The sequence below is a fragment of the Halichoeres trimaculatus genome, unplaced genomic scaffold (assembly GCF_033239565.1).
Source record: "Halichoeres trimaculatus isolate MK-OKI-2021-1 unplaced genomic scaffold, fHalTri1.1 fHalTri1_scaffold_13, whole genome shotgun sequence".
Taxonomy (NCBI): Eukaryota; Metazoa; Chordata; class Actinopteri; order Labriformes; family Labridae; genus Halichoeres; species Halichoeres trimaculatus.
The window spans coordinates 27,305,932-27,318,965 of NW_027437191.1; the positions used below are offsets into that span (position 1 = coordinate 27,305,932).

Genomic DNA, 13,034 nt, shown 5'->3' on the forward strand with positions numbered 1-13,034 from the left:
GATCTAGGAAGAAAAAAAAACTTTTTATCTAGCATTTTTTTCTTGTAAGCTTCCAAAAATGACCGGTGGTAGTATCTTTTCATTTAATTTGCTTAAGCAGTGTAATGACCTCAATATTTCAAACTGTACCTGAAGGCAGCACAAACAGCTGTGCAGCGCGTGTGCGGAATACGGATGTATCGAGAGCGCGCGTGCTCAGTGGGCGGGGACAGGAAAAAGGTGTACACTTACTGTTACACTTCATGGAGCCGACAGGTACAGATAAGGGTCGCCATTAATATTTTATCAGCCTGAAGCGAACCGGAAAAAGGTAAAAACACAACCTAACGAAACTCTTTACTAACTTTCTCGGTTTTTTAATTTGGTTCTGAAGTCTTGTAGGACTGAAATGTATCTTTGAGAGACAGCTGTTGATGGGTTACTGTCACGCTCCTGGGCGGGTCGTTTCTCTTTTCCTCAGGACTCACTAAACTATTCAGAATGTCAATGATTACAGCAGAGACTATCAGCAGTTAGAGGTAGCCTACATCTGTTGTTAGGAATACAAGATGTTTGATAGTGGATGCTTAATTCGGTATAAAGATATCAAGAAAGAAAGAATTTACACAGGTGCCAACTTCAACATTAGCAAGCACTTAACTGACCTTTAAGCTGCTTTGTAAGAACACAGCATTAGATCGTGATTGTAAGGATAAAGTTCAAAATGTATCGATGCTGAAAAGTATTTTAAAGTTGAAAGGCTCTTCTTTATGAGACATTTCTTTGCTAACACATCAAGCTGCAACTTGTTTTGAACAGTAATAGGCCTAAAAAAATCTCCTGCAAGAATGCAGCAAGGACTGCTTGCATCATTGCGCTGCAGATTAAAGACGTAAACTGAGCCTTTAAGTGTTGATCTGAGGCTTTTTTTTTTAAAAGGAGAATATCTGGGGTTGCACAAGAGATTTAGTAGTTCTGCAATGCTCCACAAGATGGTAGGATTACACCTAGGGATGCTTGTGATGCTTGTGCAGCCTGCAACTTGGGAATATTTCATGGATAAGTTTAGTATATGAGGTCGGTACGATTGAAAATCAGGTGGTCTGTTAGATGTCAAATATAGTCCTGTATTTGCTTTAAAGTGAGTAAATGTACGGATTGTGTCATTTACTATAGATTTTGTAATATGCGTACTTTTGATACCTGATATCTCAACATTTAAGTGAGCTGTGATCATTATACCACTATGAAAAGCAGATAGGAGATTGCATTGTTTTTCTTTTGTTTGTTTGTTTTCTTAACCAGCAGATGGCGCTCAAGGAAGCAAGCCACCATAGAGACAAACCATGCTAGATAAAAAAGTAGAACAAGAACCAATCCAAAGGCAAAACTTTTTTCTTTAACTCGGTCATAATAGTGCATTCAAAGACAACAGGGATATATTAAGTAAATACATCTTGTGGAGTGCTGATTCCATTGGGAAGACTCCTTGATTTAAGAAGACTAGTGGCCAGCAGCAGATGGTGGCACGAGTCAGTGGATCCATTTGTAGCTTGGAGCTATCAGTGGTAACGAAGGCTGAGCCCAAGTTCTGGTTGGGTAGCTAGCAGCTAAGGATGGGTCATAGTTCTCAAAGCCTTGAACATATACTACTTAATTGAAAAGCAAAATGCATGGTGGCAGTAGCATGGCTTAGAGCTGGTTTCTTAGAAAGCGAAGAAAAATGGGGACTGCACCAGACCGCAAAAGAAAGGAAAGAAAAAAGAAAAACAGAAAAAATAGCAACAGTCTGCGAGATTCAGGAGCATAGAAAACTGCAGAGAACACTGAGCATGGTGATAAAATGTTACTTTTTAATATCAATTCAATTATAGTTATTAATCTATTGATGCCAGTGACTATCATATTGTACTTGAGCTGGAAAGGCCCATCCTTATGGTGCGGCCACACCAAACGCGAATTTGCGGCGCGATTACATACAAAGTCTATGCAAAGGCGCGTTTAGCCGCCGGTTCGCCTCTGGCGGCGCGATTCGCGCGTTTGGCGCGGCGAGTTTGGAGCGTTCACGCGTTTGAGCGGTAGACGCGAATTCGCTCGAGTTCAAAATATTCCCCCACGAAGTCATTGTTTTGACAACGTTGGGGGGCAACTGCCGCCTGCTCCGGGTCCAACTCCGCCGGAGGATGGAGGAGAAAACAATCTGTGCGGTGTGTCATCATCCAGAGTTATACGATACGTGGTGTGTACTCTACAGAGACCAGAAAAAAAGGAGCAGGCTTGGTTGAAAGTCTCTGAGGAGACAGGTTTTGAATGTAAGTTCTGAAAACATTCGTTCCCAGCTGGATTTGCTTGCACGGGCTATCACTGAGTCCGACTGTGTTTCCCTCAGCGGAGTTTTGAGCCTGATAGAGAGGAGAAAAGTGCGGGGCAGGGGCAGAGCCAGGGAAAAGATGGAAGTTCTCTGTGCTCCTCTCTTTCCTCCATCCCTTCATTATCCCCAGGGAGACCTCCGGGAACATGGGTCGGGGGTTCGGGTGGTCGGGGGTACGGGGATCGGAGGTTCGGGGGATCGGGGATGAGATCGCAGGGAACAGCCAAGCAGGGCTGGTGGATTACCAGGGAGAGGCAGCAGGCATTGATTGTGATCTCCAAAGCTTTCACACACTCTCCTGACATGCTTTGGAAACCACAGTTCATTGTTTTTCAGCTGCTCTGTTGGACTTTCGGTCTTTAAATGAACTCCGCATGCACAGTACCGCGCATTCGCGTGTTCGCGCCTCAGCTTGTCAAAAAAGTCCAGCGGCGAGACTCGGGCGTTCACGCGGCGCGTGACAGGCCATTCGCGCGAGTAAATTCGCGTGTTCGCGTTTGGTGTGGCCGCGGCATTAGAAAAGAGCTTCACATCCGCGAACAAAGTGCACATTGCTGAATCCAACTGAAGCTTCATGCAGGAGGAAAGTTGAATCCTCTTCCCTTCTCGGAGCTCCCCAAAGCAGAAGACTCTTCTAAGATGCCATTTTAACTTTTTCGATGTTTAGTGCATCGTGTTATTGCATAATCATGAGAAACCTTGAGGATATTGCTTCAGACACATTTTGACATTATGTTATTATAGATTTTTCTTAAAATATTCATATGATAGAAAACTCAACTCTTGACCTTGGTGGAGGGCTTCACTCTCCAAGCTACCTTCCAGCTGTTTGTGAAACCAAGTTGCCAAGAACACCGACTAAATTGCCCACTCACACACTTCAACTTGGCTTCCCTGAAGCTGAATAAAACTGTCAAACTAGAGGCTGAAGTTGGCAGAGGAGCAGAAACTAGAAGAAATTGCAGCATGGAGAGATATGTTTTGATTATACCCTGTATGTATATTAGTTATCATGCAGTTACATTTGAAGTAAGGGGTACAAAAAGCCAATTTTCCAGCCTGCTTGTTACTACATATTGCTTGTGTTTACAGGTCCTCCTCAGGCTGTGACAAGGCAGACTGAACATAAATGAAACGGTTCAGGGCTGATAAAACAGGCTGTATACTGTCACATTATTCTCCTGCAGATACAGACCCCGTGTGTGAACAGTTTAAAAATGCTGCCCAAAGGCATAAAACAAACGTTATAGACCACACTGAGGTTTTCTTTACCCTCCTCAGCTCAGTCTCCTCGGAGTCTTTACCCCGCTGTAAAGGTCTTCACTTTCTGTATGTCAATTACTCCACCGGGACCTCGTTACTGCCCCCGCCAATCACGCGCCCCTCCTTAATTAACACAGGATATTACATTCCTGTATTTATAACCCAATAACCAGACTGGCCCTCTGAAAAGGTCACATCAACAGTTTAGCAGTTTCTGCCCTATAGCAGCTCAGCCCTGGAGGATACGGCCGGGAGGAGAGCCAAATGAGCTGAAGAAGAAAGTACTTTTTCCCTCAACTTTTTTCTGAATTGGTTGATTTCACCTTTCTGTAACAGGGGGAGTCAGTGCACTGGGCTTGGGTCTTTGTTAAAATGTTCAGGTTGTTAAATTAAGTGCTGGAAAAAAGGGCAAAAAAAAATCAAAAATCATGCAGAATCAGGTGTTTCCCATCGGCAGAGGAGATTTAGCAATTTTTTTAGAGTGCAGCCCACATACTCAGCTTTACTGCTCATCCAATAAATGCATTTTCCTTACAAATGTGGCTCCATTAGACATGGAAACAAACTGGCCTTCTAACTTTATAAGATTTTTAGCAAGACGCATAGTTACAGCAAAGAAATAATCTATAAAACTACTAAACTAAAATAATAATAATAATAAAAGAACGATAATAAAAACAGGAAATTACAAATTTAAAGAAATATAGAAGAGTAGAAAAATATTACTGTTTATGTAAGAACAGAAAAAGAACACAGGTACCAGGATTAGCGATTATACTTCTCTCTTATCTTTTTTCAAGGCCCTGGTTGCAATGTGGAGCAACCGCCAGATGGTGGCTGAGCTGTTTTCTTTTTTTAAAAAATATTTTTGGGGCTTTTTATGCCTGTAAGGAAATAGGTCAGTGGACAGAGTAGGAAACATGGTGAGAGTGGGGAATGACTTACAGGAAACAGGCCACAGGCTGGACCCAAACCGAGGCCACCCGCCTGAGGGGGCAACCCAGATCACCTAGCCATTTGTGCTCTGGCTAAGATATTTCCTGAACGAGGCTGTAATCTTTTAGTTTTGCTGTAAAACCTGTTGGGTTTTTTTACATGAGGCTATGAAGTTTTTTTTTTTGTTTGTTTGTTTGTTTGACTGCAGATCAACCACAGATCAATGTCCCTCTTGATTCCAATCAAATTGTGTCCCCAAACTCTGCCAGAAATCTGGGTGTCATGATCATGTGGCTTTAACTGCTGGGTTGTGTAGATATGCCCTCTCTAACATCTGGAAGATCAGACCCTACCTGACACAACAGGCCACACATCTCCTGGTTCAGGCCCTTGTGATTTCACACATTGACTACTACAACTCCCTCCTAGCAGGCCTCCTCAACCAACCCAAAACAGCACGACACCACGCTGTTAATCTCTCTTCACTTCCAGTAGCAGCTCGAATCAAATTCAAAGCTCTTCTTCTGGCTTACAAAACACTGACAAGAACGGCTCCTTCCTACCTGGGGTCCCTCATCCAGGTCTACACTCCTTCTGGATCTACACTCTGCTTGTAAAAAACACCTGGTGCTCCCAGCCCAGCATGGCTCTAAATCTCTAGCCAGACTCTTCTCCTCTGTTGTACCCAAATGGTGGAAGAATTACCTAACTCTATACGATCCACTAGGGCTGGACAATTAATTGGATTTTAATCGTGATTTCAATTTTGCCATCTGACAATCATAAAAACAATATAATCGAAGAAAAACAATTACTATGCCACACAGTGTAGATGTATGCAAGTTCCTGTGCTTCATGGCTTTTCTGTGTTCCATGTGCAGCCACAGCAAGTGTGTTTGACTTATGTGTATTAATAATACTGTATGTGCCACTTGCTGGTTCTTAAAGTTGTGTTTAAATCAGTACTGAAGTTTTTGAATAAATGAATAATTGTGTTTATTAATTGTGATTTCAATATCACTTAAAATAATAATAATTCTTATTTTTGCCATAATCGCCCAGCCCTACGATCCACAGAGTCCCTTTCTACTTTAGAGAGATGTCTGAAGACTCATCTGTTCACTTACACTTAATCTGGCCCTTCTCCTTTTTGTTGGCAGGGGTACACTGCAAAAAAACGAAATCTCATCAAGTGTTTTTGTCTTATTTTTAGTGGGAAATGTCTTTTAAGACTTAATATGAGCCATATTCACCTAATTAGTCCTGAAAAATGTCTTATTTCAAGTTACTCAAAGACAAAAATGAGTTCTGAATTGCTTAAAACAAGTCTAAAAAAATACTGCCAATGGAACAAGAGAAAAGTTTCTTGTATGAAGACATTATTCTGGTTTCAAGCAAATTTTCTAGCCAATTTTTTCTTGTTCCATTGGCAGATTTTTTTACTTTTTACAAGCAATTCAGACCAAATTTTTATCTTTAAAAAACTTGAAACAAGACATTTTTTGGACTGATACGTTGAATGTGGCTCTTCTTCAGTGTAGTAAGACAATTTTTACTCAAAAAAATAAAAAAATAATTGATAAAACTACAGTTTTTTGCAGTGTAGAATGAGTCAGAAGGTCTCGGACCCAGCTCGTAGTGAACATTTAGCACTGATACTGAAGGTTGAATTACATTGTTGCACTGATTAATTGTGGTTAGTTATGTAAATATTATTCTACATGGGAAAAATCAAACAAAAAATTCTTGCACTATGGCAGGATCTGCAGCCAAATATCTTGTAGCAGTTTGTGCCACTAACTAGGTTTTCCCTTCTGCCAAAATTCTTCCTTGTGGTGTACATCGCTTTGGACAAAAGTATCTGCTAAAAGAAACTGTAAAACACAAATGAGTCTCAGGCATACACAATGTATTTCAAAGCATTATCTTAAGTTTTATCCCCTGACAGATTGTCTAGTGTTAATAAACTTTCTGGTTTCCTCTCCAGGCTGTAGCTAATGTGGCATCTCGGCGATGGTGCTGTCAAAGAGAGTGTCACTGTGGTCTGTGGAGGAAGTCCTGGAGTGGGTGCAGGATCAGTTTCCAGCCCACATGGGGACACTTCAGAAAGCTATAATTAAACACGCTATTTCAGGTACAACCTGTACACTCAAGTAAATGTTGAATTTCAGCCTTTTCAGATGTATTCGTACTGGTTTCCACGTCCTGCACAGCCAGTTTTTGAAACTCTTGCGAGAATCTTGTGTCATTTCACCTGTCTTCAGGCCGTGCGTTGCTCAGACTGAAGGATCATCACCTGGAGCTTCTTGGTGTGGAGGCAGAGGAGCAGCAGCAGGAAATCTTGCAGGACCTCCTCCTCCTCAGAGTTCAAGAAGAAATCGATGAACTCAACGACATCTGCTCGGGTGAGAAGCAACGTGACATTACCTTCAGGGTGAAGCTCTGAAAAAAAACTGACAAACTCAAAGAAAGAAGTAGAAACTAGCTGCATTTGAGATATGTGAAAATATTCAGCTGCAGCAGTTTGGTCTTTACATTGAGATTTAATCAGAGAGCTAATTAAACATCCTCCAACCAAGGAAGTCCTCAGGATTAACACTCATATGCAGGCACCAAGTTAATTTAAAGAAAGCAGCTGCTTACTCGTGTTTTATTTCTCCTCTTTTCTCCTCTTCAGAGTGTTTTGCTCCATAACAGGAAATGGATATCCACAGCACACTTTCTTATTTCCCATCCATCCATTCGTCCATGTGAAGGATGGAAATAACAAGAAGGTGAAGAGACAGAAGAATCAATGAGGAGAGACGAGAGAAAGAAACCTATTTCCTGTGTGAAATGTGATCGGAGCAGACGGATGAGATTAGTTTTTGTCGGAGCATCTTTTTCTGATCCTTGCTGTCCATTAGTCTCTGTCTTTGAACTGTCTTCGTGGTACATTTTTAGCTGCTCTTAAAGCAGTTTGTGTGTTCACCTTTTAGGTCTGATTTATGTCAATGACTACATGAGAATACAAAGATGTTAAGTTTTCATCTTGTTTCAGTTGCTGTGGTTAATCTTCTTGTAAAGTTCATGATGGCTTCAGCTGCAGGTCAGGGCTTTTAAGTTTTTTATTTGTTGGTGACATGCTAAAGCAAATAACTTTTCACGTTTAACTTTTTGTGTTTTAACTGTAAAGCAGGATTAAAACTATCCTGATGTTTCAAGTTGCACATCAAACCGACTGAAACTAACTCCACATTTCAGCTGACGGTTTAAAACAACTGTCTTGTATTGAAAGTTTTTCTTGTTTTTCATTTTTTGACTGAAAATCACTGAATGTTTATCTGGCACCTTTTGGATTTGGAGCTTTTGTATTTTAATACTCTTTTGACAATTTGATTTAAGTGACATTTTTAGACTGACTGCAAGTTAAAGACATTCGCTTATGTCCTTCACTCAAGTGGTCCTCAAAATTTCTTATGCTGTACCTGATGTTAATCTGCTTTTATCAATTCCAACATACATTTCTGTTACATAGAATGGTCACAAATGTTTCAAAATGTTTTTTAAGCCATCACTTGTGTAGATGTGGTTGAATAAAAGTACTTTTTGGTAAATTTTCAACCCTGCTGTGTAGCATTCTCATAATTTGTCTCTGGCAGATACATTCTCAGTTGTTATATCTACTTGATATGAGTTGCCTTGCCTTTTTTCTCTCACACTGCAGTCCACATGGGATTAGGGTTTTAGCCTTTTCTGCCATCAGTGAAGAAAAGTGTTGTGAAAAGAAGAACTCCACATACAGTATAACAGCCCTCTAAGTGCAGAGAAAGTGCTATATCAGTACTGTCTATTCACCATATACCATACAGCAGTGATTCCCAACCTTTGGGCCATGCCCCTCTGGTGGGCAGCGAAGGTAATCCAAGCAGGCTGCCAAATTTTATATATTTTTTTTTATAAAAATAAGATATAAAAGTAACAATGTTTTGAATGTTAAAGCTCAGATACCTATATATATATATATATATATATATATATATATATATATATATATATATATATATATATATATTTATATATAATTCAAAATGTATAATTTTTTAAAATATATAATTTTTTTTATAATAAATAATTTTTTATTATTGTTATTTTTTTTTCTTGAAGTATTAGACGTGAGCATGTAAGCAAATGAGAGATAGAAACTTTATCAGCAGGACCACCTTGCAGTATTTAGTTTATTCCTTTATGTTAAATCCTTAATCTAAAGTTTAGGAATAAAATACTTGGAATATACTTTCTTCTGCGCCATGTACTGCAATTGTAGGAGTAAAAGGAGGGTGAGATTTAGTTACCACATGAGACTGAACAAGAGCAAAAAGGCAGCACAAGTATTTAACTTTTATTATCTTGGTTTTATGATCATATGATGCCAAAAGCTGGATCCAAACAGAAATTTCTCAGACCTGCTTCATAAAAAGAAAAGATAAATGTCTGGCACAGAAACAGCCTCCCTCTCTCACACACAGGAATGAGGAAAAGCGATGTGCTGTGAGGGACATGAAACAACACGTTTTTATTCTTGTCGAGACAAACCGCGTCTGAGTACATGTTTGCAGTCACACGCTGATCCAAAATAACAAACTCTCTACCAGGTGACCTTTCCTCTCCCATTATTTATGTTTCTGTGTGTTTATTTCTGCCGCTGTGTGTTACTGAGTGTGATTAATACCCCTGGAGATGGTGTGACATTTGATTTGGCAGGGCGTGGTTGCAGGAGGGCTGATTCAGCACTGATGTAAATCCCTCTCTCTGATGGAGAGGGCAGGGTGATGAAATACACCGCTGACCCTGACAGGAGCACAGAAACTCAGCTCTAAACACACAAATGCAGATTCAGTTTCAAAAAGACCCAAGTCTGAGAAAACTGAATATCAAAATGGGGGTTGTGTTCATAAATTTTGTCAGCAAAGAGAGGAGTGAACTGTCCTGTTGTAAGTCATTATCTAAGTCTAGTAAACGTGACAAAGCTGCAGTACCAAAAAACCCAACAGGTTGGTGCTTTACTTCTGATTGTGGCTGTCTGTCTGTGTTGCTTTCCATAGCAATGTGTGCTAACTTGCGCTGTGTAGCATTACACTGTTAACATTACGTTAACATTACGCCATTAACATTCTGCCGTTATCATTATGCTGTAAACGTTGCACCGTGTAACTCTGAGCTGTGTAAAATCAAGTTACATTATGATGAGTCTTGTTATCTTGGGCCATGTTACATTGCATTGTGCAAGTATAACACTGGGTTGTGTTACATTGCATCTAGTTACTTGCATAGTGCTAAGTTGCATTGTAATACGTTGCGTTGTGGTACATGCGCTGTGCTACATTGCGCTGTGCTACATTGCGCTGTGCTACGTTGCATCATGTTACTTTGAATCATGTTACTTTGAATCATGTAAGTATTACACTGGGTTGTGTTACGTTGCATCTAGCTAGTTGCATAGTGGTGCTTTGCGTCGCGCTTCGTTGCGCCACGCTTCGTTGCGTCACGCTTCGTTGCGTCATGCTTCGTTGGGTCGCGCTACGCTGTGGCGCTACGTTGCGTCGCTACGTTGCGTCACGTTACTTTGACTTGTATTACATAGCATTCTAATAGTTTTAACACTGGGTTGTGGTATGCTGCGTCCAGTTACTTGCATCATGCATTGTGCTAAATTGCGTTGTGCTACGTTGCGTCGTGCTACATTGCGTTGTGCTACATTGCATCATGTTACTTGAGTCTTGTTACATTCCATTGTGTAAGTTTAACACTGGGTTGTGTTGCGTTGTGTCTAGCTACTTAAATAGTGGTACGTTTAGTCTTGCTACGCTACGTTGCGTCTCGCTACGTTGCGTCTCGCTACGTTGCGTCTCGCTACGTTGCGTTGTACTCCGTTGTGTTGCGCTTCGTTGTGTTGCGCTTCGTTGCGTTGCGCTCCGTTGCGCTGCGCTTTGTTGCGTTGCATTACTTTGAGTTGTGTTACATTGCATTGTGTAAGTGTAACACTGGGTTGTGTTACGCTGCGTCTAGTTACTTGCATTGTGCTTCTTTGCGTTGTGTTACGTTGCGCCATGTTGTGCTGATTGCGCCACGCTGAGTTGTGTTGCATTGAGTACTGTTATGATGCTTCATGTTTCACTTTACAGTGTGCTGTGTTACCTTGTCTTGCACTTAATTGTGTTGCATTACACTGGGTTACCTTGTGCTGTGTTATTTTGTAAAGTTATGCATATGTTGCTTTGTGTTGTTGCTTTGCATTCTTTTGCTTTGCATTACATTGTGTTACACTGTGTGCATTCGTTAAAATTGCGTTTTGTGACGTTGCGCTACATTGCACCCTTGAGATGAAATTTATTTTGAAAAGTAAAATCTCTTGGTAAAAGTCTGGATCATCATTTGACATATCCCACTTTTTTATGATGTCTGTTTGATTTAAGATTCTGACAAAAACAGGCTCCAATATGTTGGACAGAAGTCAGTAAAAGCACACATCTGATGCCACAGCACCAAAAGTGTTCGGTTGACGTCAACTGTCTTTCAGAGAGAAAAAAAAGGGACAAAGAATAAGTTGGCGTCCTGGTTCAGCTATTATGTGACAAAAATACGTCTTTTGTTCAATAAGCTGCGATAGCGCCCAGAAGCTTTCAGGCGTGTTTCAAACAGGCCAGTTGAAAGTCAGCTGAGAGCTTCCTCCTCCTTCAGTCCTTCAGTGTCTCAGCCACAGCAGCCTATCTGTCACTTTCTAGTGATTTATTCATAGCTGTGCCAGGGGAAAAAAGGATCAATAGTTTCTAAAAGAATAATGACGAGCATCAAGCCACGAGGAGGGGAGGTAAAAGAGAGTTCACGCAAAGTTCAGAGGGGATGTGAAAGTTGAGGAGGCCATGCCAGGAATCTGCTGCTCACTTTACCTCAGAGAATTACTGCTGCTGCTTCTTTCCTCCACAGTTATCATTTTAAACCCTTGCTCAAGACTTCCTGGGAGCTGTAATTTGTCACATTGTGTGTCGGTTACACTTTATAAATTACCTGCTGGCAACCGGATTGTTTTTAAAAACATTGGTTTATTTCGCTTTCCACTGAAAACCGCTGCTGGAGACGAGGATTACTGAGTAACTGCATTTTAAGCCAGCTTGTTTGAAAATGTCAGTGATTGGATTGAGCAGCTAACAACGTGAAGAGGAGCTGCTGTCCCACTGTTAGTCGTACTTGGAGACTTTTTCACTGATTTCCCATATTGCTAGCCTTATTTAGTCTGATCAAATTCATCGAACTTGGGACGTTTTTTTTCTTTCTTTCTTTTTGTTTTTAAGTATTGCTGTGTTAAGTTTTCAGGTTGGAGACCCCTGTGGATTCATGAGTATAAGCTATTCTATTGTATTATTTTCAAAGTTTCAATCCAACAAAATGCATGGTTTATAATACTCAACAGTAGCTTCAGGAGTCATTTTTGCACATTTTACTTTCCTATCAAAAATAGACAACCACACGTGACATAGCATCAGGCGGTCCTGCTGTGAAGCTAATGTTGTACATAAATAAATTTGAATATGTTTACTAGTTTTCATCATTCTACAAAGTAAACGTTGAACATGAACAACATTAATATCAACATTAATATAATCCTGACTTTAAGCCCTAATAGAATAATAATTATTTTTTTTACCAATATTAAATTAACTTTCTCTGTTCCATAATTGCTAGGCACCACCCCATTGCAGCTGTCTGTTGTGGCAACTTTCTTTTCTTTGTGTGTTTCTTGTAATTTTTTCGTATCTTTTTCGTCATCTTTGTATTTGGAGTGGATCATTACTTTGTATGGCTCATTTGTTGGTCATGGACACCACACTGGTTTTGTCTTCAGTGATATTTTTAACTATTATTTCTCCTGTGTTTGTCTGGAGATCCAACAAGTAACCATGGCTGCATTGTTTACATGTAAAATCAGCTGTTAGCAGCCTATAGCATGCAAATGCTAATTGGTGCAAGGCCGGATGTTTCCCACAAGGTGAGGAGAACGAGGTGAGGATGACGTGCTGGTTCTCAGGTGTGAGCTAAGAAGTGACGACATCAACCTGTCCTTCGATCCATCATTATTGGGAATGTAAGATCTATCTCCAATAAGATGGATGAGCTAGCCATGCTAAAGAGGCAACAGAGGGCAGAGTAGCATCATGCTATTCACAGACATGGCTCACAGAGCTAAAACTGGAAGAACTTCACCTGCTGTGAGCAGACAGGAGGCTGGCTGACTGGAGAATGATGGACACGCTGTCATCATCTATTTTCTTATGGACCTTTTTTGCACTCTCTATACACTTTCTTACTTTTGTTTTCTTGATTGCTGCTGTGACTCCTGGATCTCCTCTTGGGGATAAGTAAAGTATTTTCTATTCTATTTTATTAAAACGAGAGTCAGACTAAGAGTTATGCTCTTGTACAATGGTTCCCAACCTTTTCCAACTCA

At 40.5% G+C, this 13,034-nt stretch overlaps 1 protein-coding gene across 1 annotated transcript; it reads left to right on the plus strand.

The window, feature by feature from the left end:
• The first annotated feature begins 207 nt into the window (after positions 1-207).
• Positions 208-8,040, plus strand: LOC141801643 (sterile alpha motif domain-containing protein 12-like). The gene is made up of 4 exons (XM_074684769.1): positions 208-310; positions 6,537-6,683; positions 6,814-6,954; positions 7,227-8,040. Exons 2-4 carry the CDS (start codon positions 6,563-6,565, stop codon positions 7,241-7,243), a joined length of 279 nt encoding a protein of 92 aa, XP_074540870.1. The 5' UTR covers positions 208-310; positions 6,537-6,562; the 3' UTR covers positions 7,244-8,040.
• Positions 8,041-13,034: the final 4,994 nt, after the last annotated feature.

What these genes read in the sequence shown, in the direction of transcription:
- LOC141801643 (XM_074684769.1), top strand. Translation starts at nt 6,563, where the DNA reads ATGGTGCTGTCAAAGAGAGTGTCACTGTGGTCTGTGGAGGAAGTCCTG. An exon ending in AATTAAACACGCTATTTCAG is followed by an intron (nt 6,684 to 6,813) that starts GTACAACCTGTA and finishes ACCTGTCTTCAG; the next exon opens with GCCGTGCGTTGCTCAGACTG.